The following is a 20,210-nucleotide window of genomic DNA, read 5'->3' as shown; positions in this document are numbered from 1 at the left end:
ATATACAATGGAATACTACTCAGCCATAAAAAAATGGTGAAATTGTCCCATTCGCAACCACAGGGATGGACCTTGAGGGCATCACGTTAAGTGAAATAAGCCAGACAGAGACAGACAAACACCACATGATTTCACTCCTGTGGAATATAAACAAAGATACTGACAAAGAGAACAAATTAGTGGTTACTGGGGGAAGCAGGGTGGAGGGTGGGCACAAGGTGTGAAGGGGCATATGTATACAGTATATGAAAAATAATAATGTACAACTGAAATCTCACTATGTTATAAGCTATTATAACCATGATAAAAAAAAAACATTTTTTAGACTAGAGTTATGGGATAACCACTAAAGACAAAAACATTTTAAGTCAGTCTCTAAAATACTTTCCAAGTTGAAATGTCACTACAATTTTTCAAAGTAATTTCAAATATTGTGGGTTTTTGTTTTTAGTATATTTTCCAGTAACACAGACAGTGAAATCATGCTTGGAAGCATTAAGTATTCACAAAAGCAGAAGGCATTACGGTCTGAGTACAGGGGCGGCCAGTCCTGCCATTGCCTTACCGTGGTTTTTTCCAGGCAGTGAAGCAGGTGGTGGTGCTGGGTTTCAAAGCTGGAGCCCGACTTGCTAACAAAGGCCTGCTCATCCTCGGAGGACTGTTAGCACAGAGAAGACAGAAGTGCTTTCTATTTTATTTGCAAACAATGAGAACCTCGGCTACACATTTCTACAGAGATCTGGCCTATTTCTTGAGATCAAAGGGCAGCATTTTATTTTTTTAACTTGACAGGGACAAACGTGCAGTTCCTTTTAAGTTTGATAATTAGCATTCACATTTTCGTGAAATTGGTGGTCTGGTCTTTTGGACTTGCCTGCCTGAATTGAAAATTTAAATCTCTTTTAATCATTCAACTATCAACTACCTTTGAAAGCCTGGAAGCCATTACTTTTGGATAGTAAAATTTAATCTAGTACTTAAAGAATCCTGAAACCACTATCCTGCTCACCTACATGAAAGCTATTTTGTACGTAAAGATGACTGGAATCCTAAATATTCAAGGAAAGTTTTGACATAAAAGTAAAGTTTCTCAAATTATATTTCATACCATGTGATCTTTATAACACCGAATGGTGTTTCTTCTCCATTAAGAAATAAAACAAGACATCATATAACCCACTACCCGCACCTAAATGAACTTTAAGGAAGATTTAAGTAATTTTGAAGTAAAAAATAATTAGGTATTTGAGTTACTGAGAATTTTTGACCTTTCCCATGTAAAAAGGGTTCTGGACCCAATTCCAAAGTGGGGAGAGGTTTCCCCCATTCCATCAAGCAATGCTCTGGACACCAGCTGGGTGTCTTATCATATAACTCAATTCTGACACTACCTACCTGGAGATAGTATCATATTCTATAGGTTAAGGGCTCAGTCCTATGAGAGTCCCTCCCACCCACCACCTTCAGATACCAGTCACAAGCCCAGGTTGTTACCTGTACTTCTGACAGATTGGGTATAAATCAGAGGTTCCCACAACCCTCTCCTTGAGTTTGACTGATTTGCTGGAGCAGCTCACAGAACTCAGAAACATATTACTTACTAGATTACTGGTTTATTATGACAGGATATAACTCAGGAACACCCTGATGGAAGAGATACATGGGGCAAGGTATGGGGAAGTGCATGCAGCTTCCATACCTTCTCCAAGGGGACCACTCTCCCCAAACCCCCACCCATTCACTAACCTGAAGGCTCTCCACCACCCTTTCCTTTTTGGGTTTTTATGGAGGCTTCATTATGTAGACATGATTGATTAAATCATTGGCCAATGGTGATAGAACTCAATCTCCAGACCCCTTCCCCTTCCAGGAGGTTGGGAGGTGGGACTGAAAGTTCCAACCCCTTAATCACATGGTTGATTCTTCTAGCAACCAGCTCCCATCCTTTGGGTTGGCCCAAAAGTCACCTCACTAACGTAACAATAGACTCCTCTATAGCTCTCATCTCTTAGGAAATTCCAAGAGTTTAGGAGCTCTTCCAGGAATGAGAACTAAATATATACTTCTTATTAAAAATCACAGTATCACACCATGTTTACATGAGACCCTGCAGAAATAGTGGCCAATCATGAATGACAGTCATGATTCACTGGCAATATTTCACAGCTTAGTTTCTAACCTGCTATAGCCAACAAGACTGTTTAGGGTGAGGTTATTAAAAAAATGACACTTTTGTGGTTTCAGTAGCCATCTTCATAATTACCCACAATAAAACTGTATGGTTAAATAGAACTAAATCAATATTACACCAATAAATTAAACATTAAAAACAGCGAAGTGCTCAACCATACCTGAAGCTGATTACTGAGTAAGCCGTTCCGTTTGCTCTGCATGTAAGCATTTGCACTTCCGCTTTTGGCTGCCCTGATCCTGGCAAGTCTGGCTTTCTACAGGAGAAGAAAAACGAATGTTCTGTTAATACTTATGAATTGTTTTCTTAAATGAGTGAGCACACTCCTGTATAATCCTAATATCAGCATATATATTTTTTAAAGTACATCAGCTTTTCACATGAAACTACTGAAAATTAAATTTTCACCATTTGAGGGCTTTTAGTTACCATTTATCAGTAAGGTTGATTAACTGCTTTGCAGCTGGATTAAGCATTTAAGAACTGTAATTAAGTCTTTACAGTAAGATCAAGTTATTTCACTATCGTTTCTATCAATTGTGTTAAGAGAAAAATAGTGATATAACTTTACTTACATTTTCACTTACCCCAATCTGAGTAATTTAATAAAATGAAGACCCAGCAAACAGTTACCAACTCCTTTTCGTTTAAACTAATGTCCTTTATAAAATTAGTAATTAAGTTCCAGGAGCCAATTGCCCTCCTTCCTTCCTTCCTTCACTTCCCTCTCTTCCTCCCTTCTTTCTTTTTTTAAAAAGATAGTATTCAGTTGTATCTGCACCCCCATATCAAATTTTATTTTTGTAATTTTTGCTATATTGACCAATGTCGATCCCAGGCTGAACAATATGGGCTCTCTTAAAAAATCCCTAAGTTTATCCATTTTGTACTGGCACAGGTCCACACAACAGTACGCTCAACTGATTTCTATTTCACTCTTGAATTTGTTGAAATGAAGAACACAGTGAGCCACTTCAGAGATATTTGTAACGTTATTTTTAATTTTTAAAGAATTTATGTATAGAGAATGTTCCTCAATTCAGAGGGTTTAGCGTGGTCACTTAAATTGTTCACAGTTACAGTGAGGTCACCCAAATGCTATTACTGAGTAAACTGACAGTTCAGCCATATTTCTGATATTCCATTCTACTTTAGAAGTGTTGGTGTCTCTCTGCCCTAAATTGTCATGAAGGGAGTCTGGTTTTCACCTCCTGGAGAGCACTATTTTGGTGACCACTCTATTTGTACCATGCATATCTAAGCAAGCGTATGTAAGGAAGCAACTGGGATGGCTTGGATAAGAACTTGCTCGTAAAATTACCCTACAAAGACTCCTTTCCCTTTCTAAACAACCCAGATAAATACTATCTTTAGTCTCTAGTCCTGGAATGTTCTTCATAATAAAAGTTTTTCAATTATCTTGACTTTCAAAATGGAAAATGAATATATATCAGACAAAATTTCAATACTACAGAAGCATGTGAAAAACAAGGAAGTCTCTCTGGACGCTGGAGCTGCCCTATCCTTATGCTTCATTGGGAACCACTGGTAATGTTTCCAGAGAATCTTGCCAGAAACTTTTGAGGCATATAAAAGCAAGTATATATATATATATATATTCATATATATATACACATATATTTTTACTCAGTTGGGAGAATAGCCCTCACTCTTCTGCACTCAGCTGTTTTCATTTAATACAGTTTGGAACTCCCTCCATATCTACATATTTAGATCCACCTCATTTGTTTATGGGTATATAATGTACCACTCTATAAATGAAGCACTATTTATTTAGCCAGAGCACAATTATTATTATTATTATTATTATTATCATTACTATCATTTTGGTGAGGAAAATTGGCCTGGAGCTAAGATCTGTGCCAACCTTCTTCTATTTTGAATGGCTTGATGAGTGGTGTAAGTTGGTGCCTTGGTTCCGAACCCACCAACCTCATGCTGCAGAAGCAAACTGTGCAAACTTAACTACTACACCACTGGGCCAGCCCCAACAATTAATTTTTTAAAGCAACTACAATTAATTTCTTTAAAGCATCTTTTGCTACTACATACAACGCTGCCTGCTTTTGGTACTGCATCAACATCACAATGAGCTTATCTTCAAGATAAATTTCTAGCAGCAGAATTATGCCAGGATCAAAGGGGGTGTGTGTGTATATGTGTATGTGTGTGCTTTGCGGGACAGGTTTCACCAAACTTCCTTCCAAAGTAGTTGTGCCAAGATGCCCTTTCACCCACAGCATTTGAGAGGAGCACAGAGACATCGGAAGCTCTCAAAATAGCATTCAGATATCATCTGGTTTCAACTCCACCCCTCCTCTCTTCCTCCGAGAATTTCTTCTTCCTGTGTGCTGATTCCAGGTTAAAATAATACTTTGTACAGAGATCATATTTATAAGTGATGGGAAAAATAGACAAATTTCACTCTTTGTTGGCAGGATAATGTGTAGATCACTCAAAATACTGAGATGATACAAGAGAGTGAAGTTGGAAGGTAGAAAATTTTCAACTTCAAAAGCTCTCTGTACAGCCAAGATTTCAGGCCAGACTCAATAAAACAATGGCAAGTGACAAGCACATTTGGAAATGACTTAGAATTGACGTAATAATCCAGAAATAAGTAATTTAAATATACAGTTGGTTTCCAGAAAGAGGTTACTGTGAAAGTTCAGTCCTAAAGTCTCATTGGTCTCCTGGAACATTCAATGCCTTTTTTGGTTCCCTTCCTCTCCCAACTTTCCCCTCCAGTCTCCTCTTCCTTTTCCCTCTCTCCCTCTCTCTCTTTTTCTTTCTTTCTTTGCAACTCCTGCATGTAATTATATTGCCTATATCATAGTTACTTGTTTCACCTATGTCATTCTCCAAGCATTTAACAGCAATATCAGGAAACATTACTTTCTTTCATAAATGAGACATTTATATTAACCCAAAATACTGTCCAGCAAAGGAAAATGACATCTATGTACTTCCCATAATGGAAAGACTACATATGGTGGCAGCCACCACCATAGAAGTAGTTCTAAGCTTAGAGAAAAAGCAGTTGTTTTAAAGACAGAATAGCCATTTTGCTGAGTCATGTACTGTGTTAGAAAAAGAGCCTCCCATCTCAATTTCAATCTCCACTTTTCTTTCATTTTACTCCAATACAATACAAGTTAATTGGTTTAATTGGTCTTGTGGAACACCGCACCAAATGTCTGTTTAATGCTAGCCTTTATGACCTGTGATTACATCTTTGGTTCCAGTAGATAATTGAGGGAAATTCTTTTACAAAGATATTTTAGAAAATCTGTTTACTTCTGACCCACTCAGAACAACAATCTTAGCAACTCTGGCTGTGTAACTGGGAGGTTAAAAGAAAACTATCTACTAGTAAGAAAACGTATTCCTTCTAGCCCCCCACCCATAGCCCTGTAGGAAATACAACTTCTTGGCATGGCCAAATACTAGTAAATATTATGGAAATTAGAGTAAGGTCTCAGTAAATACTTTATCTTAGCTATATAGAAAATGGGAGGTTTCTAAAATTTTAATTAAAAAATATTGCCAGTGTACAAAATAGCTTTGCAGTTATTTTCAAATTCTTCATCTGCCTTGAGAAATGCTGATGGTGTTGGGGAAAAATTGTTTGTCTCATAAGCCATTTTTCCTGTGCATCCCAATTCTCCATAAATTCATTTTTTTCCTTAACTCTCTAAACTTAGCAGGGTTTCTCCAAGTTGGTTCCAAGGAACTAATAAGTGTTAGGAGTAAAATCCAAGGCAATCAAATGAAACAAAGAACTGGTTCTGTGGTCAAGAAAAGTTTGGGAAATGGTGAGCGGTTAAACAAGTTTCTTTGGCGTTGGATTCCTTACAACATATTATAGTGTAGATGTTCATTGTGAAGATGAAAGAGGAATATAGTATGCAATTTTTCTCAAACTAATTTGACATGGAACCCTTTTATTGTGGAACATTCAGAGACTAGTATGCAGTGCTTTTTAGGAAGTAGATTGTTTTTTAATTGCAACGAATGACATTATATAAACTTTACAATGTATTCTCTGCAACAGAGGCTGAGGAGCCAATCAAAGAAAGATGTATAAGCCCCAAACCATTGAGATAATGATTTTCTTAAGTGAGATCCATCTCTAAATGAGGTATAAGGTAGATTGAGAGCAATTATTGGACCATCCAGCTACCAAATCACAAAATATTTGCAATACTTTTGAAAAATGAAGGTATGATAGGCACACTTAAAAGTGAGGTAGAGAAGACCTTTCTCCTTTGTAATATGAGGCAATTCCTTACTCCTCAAATATCAGCCCACATACCCCCTGTTCCACCTCTTCTGGAAATTTTACTTACACTTGTTTCTTTCATTTAAGGTTTAGTAAAATGCCTTATGTGGAGGTAGCATATTAAGCTTTTAAAAATTTAAGGAACTTATTGGAATCTTTCCATTTGCAAAGGAAAATAGTTTCCCTAGAAATGAGACAAGTTCATGCCCAATAAAAATAAAAAGAGAGATGAAGGAAGGCAGTGGGCGATAGTGCCAGACTTGCAGCTCTATAGCTTGGTTACTCCTGGACGTGGCAGTGCTGGGTAGAAACAGTGCTGGGATTTGGGTCAGTGGAAGGGACTCTGGAAGGGTCAGTGGAATGAGAAAGCAACCAGAGGACTCTAAGTGGGAAAAGGTGAAAAGTAAAAGAGGATGTAGGAGGGTGCCAGAGACAAAATCATCCTTCCCCATATTGTTTTCAACTGGTCCTAGGAATGTCCACCCTACTCAAGGATGGAAGCCACTATGAAGGCGAACAAGATCTCATTGTTCATGCATTCATTCTTTCACTCATTACACAAATATTAACTGCCTATTTCATGCTGGGCACTGTCCTCAGTACGATGGAGGAGAGGGACAAGACAGTGTAACACACGATAATAGAGTATGCACATTATTATGGGCAAAGAGAAGAATGAGCAACTGATGGTGTCCATACCACTCAGAAAAATATTCACAGAATGGGTGATATTTAAGTCTTGATGCCTCAGTTGGAGATTGCCAGTTGGCTTCACTCAGTAGTGAGGGGATGGAATGGAGACTTGAGAGCAGAGGTAAGTAATTCAATAAGACTGAAACACAGAGTGCATATGGAGAAGTATGAAACGTGAAGATTCCTATGAGTTAATAGTAGAGGGTTATTAAACCACAGACAAATTGAAAACTAGGTTATCCACAGAGATCTGTGGATTTTTTTTAATAGTGGATAATATTTTTTAATAGTGGGTAATATTTTTTAATAGTGGATAATCTAAGAGATCATTCTCAGGCTCTAGCAAGGAGTTATTTCTTGCATTTAATTACTCTAGAACTCTGCAAGAAATTCTTTGATTTGGACATTGCTGAATGTGTTAGGACATGGTTCTCAAAATATGGTCCCCAAACCAGCAGCAGTATCACACCCCCTCAAACTCCTTAGAAATGCAAATTTTCAGGCTCCAACCCAAAACTACTGAATCTATGCTTTGGGGATGAAATCCAGAAATCTGTATTTTAACAAGCTCTTCAGATGATTCCAATAAATCTAAAGTTTGAGAACTACCATAGCAGTGTGATAAATGGCAGACAATATTGGTAACATCTTCCTATGTCGACATCAACATCATGTGAAAAGTAAAAAATTTATTTACATTGTATATTGGCTATATGTTGGTTCATTGATTCTAAACTTCTCGCTGTATTTAGAAACATCTAACGAAAAATCCCTAAAGATTCATAATTCTAATAATGCCAGAATTTTCCTGTTTTAGACTTAACAGGTTTATGAGCATGAGCAAGTCATCTGTAAAATGGAAATAATAATACTTATTTGCAAGTTGATTGTGAAAATATGAATAATAGGTATAAAGCACTTGGGACGTACTAGAAACTCTAGAGAGGATTGTTGTTGCTATTAACATTATTAAACTATAATTATAATTACTATTACTGTTATACATGATAATTACAGTTTAGCCTTCTAAGTATACAGATGACTAAGTGGTGTGATTTGTATTTTAAAACAAGGTAGGCTCCCTGCTTCAAAGTATCTACCCTACCACCTGTCTTTGTACCAATTTAGCTTTATTTTGGCAAATGCATTCTGATCAATAAATATTTATCGGATTACTGAGTGAATAAATAAATCTATTACAGTAAATTACCAACGAGGGGTCGGGGAGAGATGTCACAGTTTAAGTCTATATTCACCCACATGTCAGTGTTTAGTTAAGAATTTATCAAGGATTTATAGAAACGGGGCAGTTTTTGCATTCCCTTTAAAGGGTGGGGCAGGTAGTGAAAGCAGGAAGAGTGCTTACTAGGAAGAAGAGCCTAGAAGAAGGAAAGTACCCCAAAGAGTGATAATGGGGATGTTCTTAAATGCATATTGTGTTTATTTCGTGCTTTTGCTTGAGCTTCGACTTGGCAAATGGGACTAAACACCAAAAACTCTGGTTTAAAAAACATTTTAAAATATTACTCAGCTTGACTGATGTTTTTACTGAATGGATTGCTTGCTTGACTTAATTAGCTGGTTATTTTTGCATAACTTTTATATTTGTCAAATTGCCCAGTTCTAGATTAATGTGAACTATGTTAGCCTCATAAATGTTTATCTGTTTTTTTTTTTTTAAATCTCCCTGGAAGGAAAATAGGAAATATCCTTTGATAACTTTTTTGGTTCCATATCCACTGTTCACAGACTAGAACCTGGACATATCACAGTAGGTGATAATATTCAACTTCATTAAGCCAATATTTCTAGTAGTCATGATGTACAAAACTCATGGCATTATGGCAGAAACTTAGAGGAATATTTTAAAGATGACATACAGCATTCATAAAGCATGCTTTTCAATTTAATGTACTTTTAAAAATCACATTTATTTTTGCATTCTAAATTTATTTAGGCAAAAATGCTTCTAGAACATTCTTAGATTTTCTTTATTGATTTGCCTGTTACAGATGACAAGATTTTTTTTTTTAAAATGGATATTTTGACTATTGTGTGTGTGTGTGTGTGTGTGTGTGTGAGGAAGATTGGTTGTGAGCTAACATCTGTTGCCAATCTTCCTCTATTTTATGTGGGATGCTACCACAGCATGGCTCAAGGAGTGGTGCCAGGTCCATGGCCAGGATCTGAACCTGCAAACTCCAGGCCGTGGCAGTGGAGTGTATGAACTTAACCACTACGCCACTGGGCCAGCCCCCAAAATACAGATATTCTGGAGACTGGCTTTTTTTTGGAGGAAGATTAGCCTTGAGCTAACATCCACTGCCAGTCCTCTCTTTTTGCTGAGGAAGATTGGGCTTGAGCTAATGTCTATGCCCATCTTCCTCTATTTTATATGTGGGACTCACACCACAGCATGGCTTGATAAACCGTGCGTAGATCCAAGCCTGGGATCTGAACTGGTGAGCCCCAGGCTGCCAAAGTGGAGTGTGTGAACTTAACGGCTGCACCACTGTGCCAGCCCCTGGAGACTGTTTTTTTAAAAATGAGATTTCTACTTCCTACAGTTCTCATAAAAGCAATTTTTTGTTTTTGGGTTTTTTGTTGTTGTTGTTGCTGAAAAGACGAATTATAGGTAGCCCTTCCATTAAAGAAGGAATTTCTAGGATGGAGATGGATGAGTGCTTAGGAGCTACGCTTTTTGTAGAATTTCTATTATTTTAAATGATGTACCTGTGTGCCCAGTAGAGGGATGGTAGCGTGTGGGCAGAGCCACAGTTGTGGTACGTGAAAGTCCCTGCTGGATGGATCAGTTGTGGCTAAATTCCTCCATCTCTGCTTGCCAAAGGTGTGCCCTGCGTGATTCTACAACTGCCAGGGGGTGCCTTTTTCTAGCCCTCCCTGTTTATTGGATTATCAGTTCTATCTATTCATGATAACGGGACTACTTGTTATCATTCTCTACCATAATTAGTTAAAGGCTAGGTACTTATCCAAAAATGAGGGATTCCATCAAGCAAGAAACTCCAAGGCTGAAAGAGTGATTCTTTGCTAAGGGAAGACCTCTGATGACGAACATGAACAAGTTCTCTGGACAATATGCTGTGTGACCATACTGATTAACCTGAACTTTCCAAAGAGTTATTTTACGAGATTTTATACTTTAATAATGAGACTGACATTGTTCAAAAGCATATTTAAAATCCTGTTCTGGAATTACTTACAAAGACAGTTATGGACTGCCCAAATCTCTCATGGTATTTTGTAGTTATACCACATTACCTTGATTGTGCATCCACTTTAGTCATGATTATAAATGGTTTTTGGATATTAAAAAAATGAATCTTTCTTTGAAGGACAACGATATAGTGTCCATGAAGAATACTGAAAATCCTGCACCACGGTCTTGAGAAAACTACAAAAGAGATTGCCAAAATTATTTCTAATCAATAAAGGCCCAGACTCTCAAGGTGACTATTTTGATAAAGAATGAGGAAGGGAAGTGTGCTAACATTTAGTTAGTTTTTCTGAGAGGCAGCCTATCATAATATTGAAGTATATGAACCTGGGAACCAGATTGGCTGATTGAATGTTCTCCAATTTATTAGGTATATGACCTTAGACTTTCCCAATTTCTGGGTATCTTAGCATTCTCATGTACAAAATAGGTATAATAATGGTAACTAACTCCTAGACTTGTAAAGATTATATGAATTATTTTTTGAAAAACGTTAAACCAATACCTGGCATACCATAAGCCATCAGTAAATGTTAAATATTGTGAATATCATGAAATACTTACATAGATTTATATATGTTTGCATATAATCTTTTGTTGTTGTTGTTGAAGAAGATTAGCCCTGAGCTAAAATCAGTGCCAATCTTCCTCTATTTTGCATGTGGAGCACTGCCATAGTGTGGCTTGATGACTGGGTGTAAGTCTGGGACCAGAATCCGAACCCGTGAACCCAGGCCGCTTAAGCAGAACGCGCCGGACTTAACTACTATGCCACAGGGCTGTCCTCCATTTGCATATAATCTTAATCTTATTGTGAGGTAGGTATTGTTTTCCCCATTTTACAGATGAATATGCACATTACTTACTCTGAGAGATTAATTAACTGGCATGAAGTTCAGAGAAACAGTAAACTGCTGGGCCAGGAACAAAACTCAGCTACAAATGGGCATATTTCTGTTACTTCCTGGGTCAGCTATGGAAAATATGTGCGACACATTTTGTTGATCTTTAATAGGCTTGGTCTACTGGAACCAGCTTGGATCTTGGTGGACAGAGACTAATTGAATCAGATCTAGAAATCTCATTCTAATAAAATTTGCCAAGGACCTATCTTTCATTTTACTACTGTGATTAGTGCTGTTCACCAGATATTTCTTTCTTTCTGCCTCTGGTTGCATAGTAGGATTATATTTCCCCACGTGCTTTGAGTTACACATGGCTATGTGACTTGCTTAGGCTAATGCAATAGACATGGAAGGGGCTTGGCCCACATCCAGGAGGAGGTTTTAGAGTCACTGTGTGATTCATCATGTATTTTACCCCTGCTTGAACAATGACAGAAGTACATTGTCAAGATGCAGTTTCCATCACTGGACCAGTAAGGGACCTGCAACATGATTGAGACATATTCCTTGTTGTTTTAAGCCACTGAGAAATTAAGGTTCTTTTTTGCTGTAATAGAACCTAGCTTGTGCTGATGGATGCAACTATCGACCAAATCTGGAACACTGAATAGCCGGTAAGGGATTTTAAAGCTCACTATAAAAAGTGGGAGATGCTAAATCATGGTTGCACAATGCTGAATACACACCTTCTGTGCTCTCCGTTTGTCTGCTCGTTGATTTTGGTGGTAGATCCGACTGAAGTTGGACACAATCACTGGGACAGGTAGAGCAATGACCAAGACGCCACTCAGCGAACAGATGGAACCAAAAATCTTCCCTGCTATTGTTTTTGGTACCATGTCACCATACCTGGGTTAGAGAAAAAAATATATTGTTTAAGTCACAGAAAGTCATTTCCACTTGCCACAAATAGCTTTTTTGCTTTAAGTCAAATGACTTTTTGGACGAATCTATCTGTACTTCATGACTACAATATACATGGCTTAAGATTTCAGTAAACCACAAATTATGAATATCTAAATATAAAAAAATTACCTTTCAACCTTGCAGAAATTGATTGTAACGTTTAGAAATCTCTTTGATTGGAAAGTATTTTAAGCCAGATGATGTAATGATAGCTCTTCAATTTGTCCTTTATACAATGTGGCATAGTTCTTTACATTTATTTAATCATCAATATTTCCATGCTGAATTTTATAGTCTAGATAACACATTTTTCCACTTAGTTTTTTTTCAACATTGGATTGGTTATGAAATTGAAGTAGCAAAAGCAGTATATCATATTCCTTTCATCAGATATAATCACTTAAAAAATAGACTTTCCAAGGTCCCATTAACCTTCACTTATGAAATCCAATGACCATTTCTCCGTGATAATCTTAGTCAATCTCTCTCTCTCTTTTTTTGATTAGTTGACTTCTTTCTCCTTGAAACACTTTCTGTTGGCTTCAGTACTAGAAAATTTCCTTAGTGGTCCTCCTACCTCATTGGCTGCTACTTTTCTATCATCTTTTCTGGGTTCTTTTCTCCTGATTTTTAAATCTTGGTGTAATCTAGGTCTCAAGTTCGAGTCCTCTTATTTTCTCCATATAAACCCTCTTCCTATGTGATTTCATCCAATCTCATAGCTTCAAACCATCTACATGCTGCTGATACCCTAACTGACATCGACAGTCCTGATGTCTATCTTGAAAGTCAGACTCACATCTTCAGTGGTCTGGTTTGATTATTCCTACCCCTGGATGTTTAAGAGCCATTTAAGACTTAAATTAGCCAAAAAAGAACTCTTATTTTGCTAGCTTCCTCTGCACCCCTCAAATCTGTTCCTCCCACAGTCTATCACCTTTAATTAAATGGAACCACAAACCGCCCAGTTGCTCATATCAAAATTGAAAGAGCCACCTGAATCCACAGTCCCTGCATCTCATTTCTCAGCTGGTCTTGCTGTCCCTGACCAAAACAAATCATAGCCCATTTGGATCTCCTCCCTCAGCCCCCCTTTTACCGCAGTATTACAAACTATCATCATCTCTTGCCGGAGCCAAGGATACAGCTTCTTACCTGAACTCTTTCCCACATTTTCCGCTTTACATTTCATGCCAACCTAGCAGCCAGAATTATGGTTTTAATAATGGAGATTGGACTGTTGCTATTTTGCTTAAACCTTCTAATAGACTTGAAACTAAAATAAATCCAAACTCCTCCCTTTGTCTCCAAGGGCCTATTTCATTTAGTTCCTGCCTACATTATGTACCACCTTCCACCAAGCTCACTGTCCTCCAGCCACACTGGCCATCTGGCTTTCTGTCATACAGGCAGCCCTCAGATCATCAACATTCAGGCTGAGACTTAAACGTCTTCATTCTAGAAGTCATTTTCTGGCCACCTTATCCATAGTGGTCTTATCCTCTCCTCCAGTCATTCTCTGTAACGTTTTCCCGTTTTATTATCCTCACAGTACTTACTAACACGTGATATTTTCTAATTGATTAACGCATTAATTTTGTGACTCCCCACCTGCCCTGCAGACATTAGGACAGAACCTCGATAAAGCAGGGGCTGCTCTATTTCATGTCTCACTAACACAAAGCAGGCTCTTAACAAATATTAGTTGAATGAATACATTTTCTCTATCTTACTGATAGAGAATTCTTCCAAGAGTTCTCTCCTGGGGAGGGGGACAAGAAGGAGGTCTTTTGACTATATTAGTGCATATATGTCAATATGGGGATAGAAGTTGCTGAGGAATTGGCCCAGGAAAGGCTGGTGAGTGTGACAACAGGCTACACTGACTAGCCTTGCATTTGGAGACTCCATTCCAGGCTCTGGTCCTCTGTTCTGAAGGCCTAGTTACTCACTCTTGTCAGTGTTTGTGGATGATCAGAGTTGAGTGAATTCACCATACCTAAAATTCCCACAAGGATTTGGTATCAGAATGACAGTACTAATTTATAGTAAAAACAACAACAAAAAAACAAAACAAAAACACAAAAACCCAAGAATTGGAATGCTTGGTCCATATGAAACAAGGAAACAAGGTCTCTTTCTGTGGCCCAGTGGGGAAGCTAAATCATATTCTGAAGATTATGGTAGTGAGGAAATAGTCAAAACTAAACGAATTTATCAGGTGAGCAAAAAAGGCTTTAGGATGTTCCTATCATAGGGATACATCAGTGGAATTCAAAGGTCAACATTTTATACAATGCTGTGTGCACATGAGCTAATTTCCCTGTTTGCCACAGTTCACATTGAGTGCCTGGCCATATTGTATGCACATCTCCTTTGCTTTTGCACTGATTATGCAGGAGGCCCTGGAGAAGTCTAAACCATACATAACCCCCCGTACATGCACGCATACAGGCAGCTTTTCAAAAAAGGGATTTGATTTTAATGTCTACCAGTTAGGATCCAGAAAGTGTTTCTCAAAAGGGAAGGTAAATAAAACTCAGCTATTTGTCAAGGCCAGAGAAGACACAAATGGAGTCCATGCAATTAAGATAAACCTTTTAAAACAGAAATACGCGAAACAAAATAAAATAGCTAAATGAATTCATCATATAGTTTATCCTGCCTCTAAGATATTTTTAATTAGCATTTATTAACTACTTTTTGTATTCTAGGCTCACTATGTCTTAGAGCAGACAAGGATAGCATATTTGTAACTATTAGAGAAAATAAAGGGCTAAACTGTGTGGTATGACCCAAAGCTTAGCAAAGACTTTAACAAGATAAAGACTGGTAAATCCAGGTAGCAGGTGGTGGTGGTGGTAGGGATGGAGGGGTAGTCGTACACTCAGAAGGGCGATGCTGAAAAGAAGAAAAGGAGAAAATGGATTCTGAGGGACTCAGTTAAAGGGATTCTGGGCCAAATGAAAAGCACGTTTCCCTGGGAAAGCAATATTTGAGAAAGTATCAATCAGGGAAAGTATCCTTGCAAATTCTTTCTGAATGTAAACAGAGATTATAATACAAATCAGTAAAGCAGAAAGTGAACTTGTTACTCAGAGAGAAAAAACGGGTAAAGTGAAATATGTTGTTCATTTTGTGACAAAAGAGTAGAAAGTAAGGATATAAAGCAGCCTGCTGAACGACAGCAAATTCACAGATACATTGAAGTGGTTTAATATCATAAGGCTAGGCTAATCTGCATCAAATGTAATTATGTTTATTATTTACCTCCATCATACTTATTTTGTAATCCAAATTCCCTTCACAATCAACAAAGCATGGATGAACGCTTGAGATGACTGGACAGGACTGCAAAGATTATGGTAGGAAGAGAAAGAGAATGAAGCACTCATGGGCAGGGACACCATCTCTCATCTTTTTACTCTTGGGTAAAAAGACAGAGCTTTCCCACATTAGAGAAAATTAGGATGGTCCCCAAGCCTTTGCCATTGTGAAGCTAAGGCAGAGGGAGGTGGTGAGAGCACAAGGGAGTAGAATGGGCAGGATGCTAAGTCTGGCCAGACTGCCCTGTAGTTATTCATGTAAGGACAGCCTGAGCCCTTGGCTGATTCCCAAGGAGCACCTGCTGTCTCTTTCCACACACCCCTTGGTTTTGTATCCATCATCCCTTCTGCTCTTCTCTCTGTTCCCCTCTCCTTTTTAAGATTGGCCTGCTGTTGATATTTGTAATACTTTAAGCATATTTCACTAGTTTGAATATGTTGGAGCATCCTAAAAAAGATACACAGCGTGATTTGCATCTGTTCTTACATTGGCCATTTTGTCTTTTTTCTCACTTAGCAATGACCTTGAGAATGGAAATGGGTAATTTTTAGCTGCAAACTTGTAATTGGGCACAGAATCTGAATGGGATGGGAGATAACTCTGCTGCTTTCCTTCGTTTAACAAAGGATCTTTTAACTAGTATTCAAACTCTTAGTAACAAGCAAAACAGCATTGTATCCTCAGGAATCAGATCTCTCTGAAACTCAGTGGAAGAAAGGCTTAGAACAGAAAGCTTTATCATGAGAAGTGACACATTGTGGCTAAATGATCCTTTAAAGTTTAAGTATTGCCTACAGTACTTCCAACTTTTAATGATTATTTCTATTCCAGATAACTTGTTTACCAGTTGGTGTTTCATTCTTTATAGTCCATATAAAAACGTACCTTATTTTTCTTGACTCCTTGTTCTTAAATTTATGCGAAGCCCAGCAGTATTATATATTCTGTTCTTTCTATCTTTCTTCAGAATTTAATATTCTGTCCTAGTCTTCAAAAATCCATTTCCCAAAAAGAGCTACACTACAACATTACATAGATGTGGTTTTGTTTTCATAGTCACATTTTTTCCCATATTTAAATAAAATTGGTTAAAAGACTATAAGGGGTTTCTAAGGTCAAATAAGATAAATATTGAATTCTTAAAAGACAGAATAGAACAGGAGAGAGAATTGCATGATATAAAAGAATAACTACCAAGAAGTTTTACATAATAAAAATGAGCAGACTTGAACTTCACTAATTGAAAGGGAGTTTTTCCCATACTTTTCCTTCTCCTTTCTTCTGCTTCTTCTAACGTTCCCTTCTTCCTCCTACATCCACCATGTAGAACCACTCCAGTTTCTTTCTGCTTCTTTTTTACCCTGGACATCTGCCAAACCTTATGTTCATTCCTCCTTCTCCTCTTCACGTGAGTTAAAAAGGTGCAATATGGAGGTGTCATTCACATAAGAATATTAGTTCTAAAGTTACACACACTACCCAAAAATACCTGGTTAAAATTACATCTCTTGCCTTATGTTAAAGGTAATATTGAGTGGAGGGCCAATTCCTTAGAAGTGACTCAACTGTTTGTTCTTAAAGATTTTAATCTCAAATATCATCCAAAAGTTTCATGCAAAGTACTTAAATTCTGGCATGCATTCAATATCAAAAATGTGGCAAAACATGGTTAATTCAGACAAACAAGTAGAATGAATATATCTTCTATCTATCTGTCTGTCTGTCTATCTATCATCTATCCATCCATCCACCCATCTTGCCAATTTATCAAGTAATATCGAAATAGGTTTGAAAGTGTGCAAAAATTTTAAACACAATACATTGTAAACCAAATCTTATTAATATCTACTCAACCTTTCCCTTTTTGGCATTTCTCCAGAAATCATATAGTTAGAGTGTGGTTTCTTTAGATCTCAACTGGAGAAATATTTCCTTGAATTTTCTCACAGAGTGTTTGAACACAATACTGTTAGCTTCCTAGTCCAATTCATATAGTTTCTATTTTTTCTTCTCTTTTTATTTGAAGAGGATAAATGTAGGCTCATTTGATAAAGGAGAAATGTTACATAGGGCAAACCTCCCCAGCTAAGGCATGACTTTCCATCTGTGAAACTATTTCCCTTGGCTACTAAGAGAGAAAACAAAAACCATGTATTTTATAAACAATCATGAAGGTAGAAAAGATCTTCATACAACAAGGAAATGATGATTTGAAAACAAACCTTGATTTTACTGCAACTCAATCTCTTGCTCTCCCTTTCTCTTTTTACAATGAAAAAAATCTTAAATTGCTAGAAATAAGGAATAGAGTGAATAGATGCTGCACAGCTGCACAGAAGCCCAGGAGCATCCTGTATGTTGTATAGGGCAGGTGCTAGTTCAATAAATATTGTTACATTAGTTAAAAAAAAAACAAAAAACAACAACCACTTCATATGGGACAGAAATCAGCATTTTGGGGTGTAAGTATTTGAAAAATAGGTATCTGCTGTGATATGTCTCAATGCGTCACCCTCAAATTCATATGTTGAAATCCTAATGACCAATGTGATGGTATTTGGAGCTAGTGCCTTTGAGGGGTGATTAGGTCAGGAGGGTAAAACTCCCATGAATGGGATTAGTGCTCCTATAAAAGATATCCCTCTGATCTCCCTAGCCCCTTCCATCATGTAAGGACACGGCAGGAAGGGCAGGCTACAAACCAGGAAGTGGGCCCTCACCAGCCACCACACAGAATCCGCTGGTGCCATCTTGGACTTCTCAGTCTCCGGAAGTGTGAGAAATAAATTTCTGTTTATAAACTACCAAGTCTGTAGTAATTTGCTATAGTAGCCCAAATGGACTAAGATAGTATTCTTTAAAAAATTAGATGAAAGTAAGTGACATGTATAATAAAACTCTGGTGAAAGCTATTAGCTAATTGTCTGTGTGCATGCATTTTAATTGCTGATTTTTGTGTTTGAATTTTTCTCCTAGAGCTGACTGCTAATCAGAGAAGTCCAAGAAATAATTTCTTCTGACCTGGAAGCTGGATCACTTCCCAACTAATAAGTCTATCCCTCAGGGTCTCAGTATCTGTGTTTATTCATGGATTTTCTGCCATCAGCTAGGTATTCTAGAAGGATCAGAGTTTGACAGATAATTTTTACAGTAGCTGCAATGTTTGTAAATAGCAAACGACTTTTTTCTTTTTTAAGTGTTGCTATATAACACCTGCTTGTGGTGCAGAACTCGTTTGCCAGAGGGGCCTGGTATTACTTCGACAACAGACAACAGACAGATTTTTCTTTGACATGATTTTTTTCTCCCTGAAGCCCCAGTACATAGTTGTGCATCCTAGTTGTAAGTCATTCTGGTTCCTCTGTGCAGGATGCCGTCACAACACGGCTTGATGAATGGCGCATAGGTCCACGCCTAGTATCCAATCCAGGGAACCCTGGGCCAATGAAGCGGAGCACACTCAGCCTCCGGGCCAGCCCTCTCTTTTTGACATCTTAACATCAATGTTTGCCTAAAAAGCTGCCTTGATTTTGTCTCCACTTCTCTTGCCTGTAGGATCATTCAGGTCTTAGCCGGGTTGGAAGCTCATGAATTCTTTTGGATTACCTCACATATATAGTTATTTAAAGTATTCTGTGTTCTCAAATCTAAGCCAAATTTTGAGCTACTATTCTTTTAAAAGTGTATTTTTCTTTTTTACTTTTTCCACTGTTCAAAACATTAATAATCTTAGCATCTGATAAATGAGAGAGGCAGCTAGAGCATCCCCCACTTTAATCAGAGGTTCTCAGCAGGAAATCCACGGACGCGGAAGGAATTCATGTATAAAATTCAGATGGGGCAGAAGCTCCATGACAGTGTATGTCTTCATCGGAATTTTCCTGAGAGTTTTCAGAGATTTTATTAAATTACCATAATTATGGATCAAATATTGCTAAAAACTTTATGGTTTGAATATTTAAGGGCATGTCAGTGTCATATATTATCAATATAAACAGTTTGAACACACATTGCACAAAGGAAATGCTGTAAAAATATCAGCGTTGTTTCACAGCTGCAGAAATGGCAAATGACCACTAGGGGGCATAAAAACCTAAATGAAAGTTTGGAAGCAAACCAGAAGCTTTCTGGTTTTCACAAGCTGAGAGAAAAGTATTTCCAGTAAATTGCTTCTACCGATTCCTTATCTTTGCCTACACACATTCAATATTTAGGATATATTTTAGGCATCTCATTCCTCTGGAAATAGTTGAACAGGAAAAAACCTCACCAATTTCATGGATTATCTATTTTCAAGGTGTTTCTAAAAAGATGCATAAGAAGTCTGACAGCATTTTTTTGTTTGTTTCTTTCAGAAAGATAAGCAAATTTCTGTAATGCAAGATATCATTAAAGCATAATTTTAAAAAAGAACCCCTTTGACCAAGACCCTTAGTGTGAAAATTAGGGGAAATTAAAGGATTGGGTTTGTGTACAGCAAAGGGGAAAATCGAGGAAAGGACTAAGATGCCTTTAGCACGTCTGCTCACGTTTAAGCTCCAAGCTCTCAACATGAGATTTCAGTGGGGCTTACTAAACTGTGTTCCTCTGGCTTGTGCTTTTTTCAGAAATACATTATTTTCTGTCTCCTATTTTTTCTCTTTCTTT

General features: G+C 37.6%; 1 protein-coding gene across 1 annotated transcript in view; it reads right to left on the bottom strand.

The window, feature by feature from the left end:
• KCND2 (potassium voltage-gated channel subfamily D member 2) overlaps positions 1–20,210 on the bottom strand; it is a 455,532-nt gene that overhangs the window by 7,769 nt on the left and 427,553 nt on the right. The window contains exons 2-4 of the mRNA XM_014839178.3: positions 12,017–12,179; positions 2,352–2,447; positions 566–658 (exon numbers count right to left, since the gene is read on the bottom strand). Coding sequence (XP_014694664.1) covers positions 566–658; positions 2,352–2,447; positions 12,017–12,179 — 352 coding nt within the window. The remainder of the gene's footprint in view (positions 1–565; positions 659–2,351; positions 2,448–12,016; positions 12,180–20,210) is intronic.

Source organism: Equus asinus, chromosome 1 (genome assembly GCF_041296235.1).
Source record: "Equus asinus isolate D_3611 breed Donkey chromosome 1, EquAss-T2T_v2, whole genome shotgun sequence".
Classification (NCBI taxonomy): Eukaryota; Metazoa; Chordata; class Mammalia; order Perissodactyla; family Equidae; genus Equus; species Equus asinus.
The sequence above is the reverse complement of the archived record's forward strand: the minus strand, read 5'-3'. Positions and strand labels throughout refer to the sequence as shown.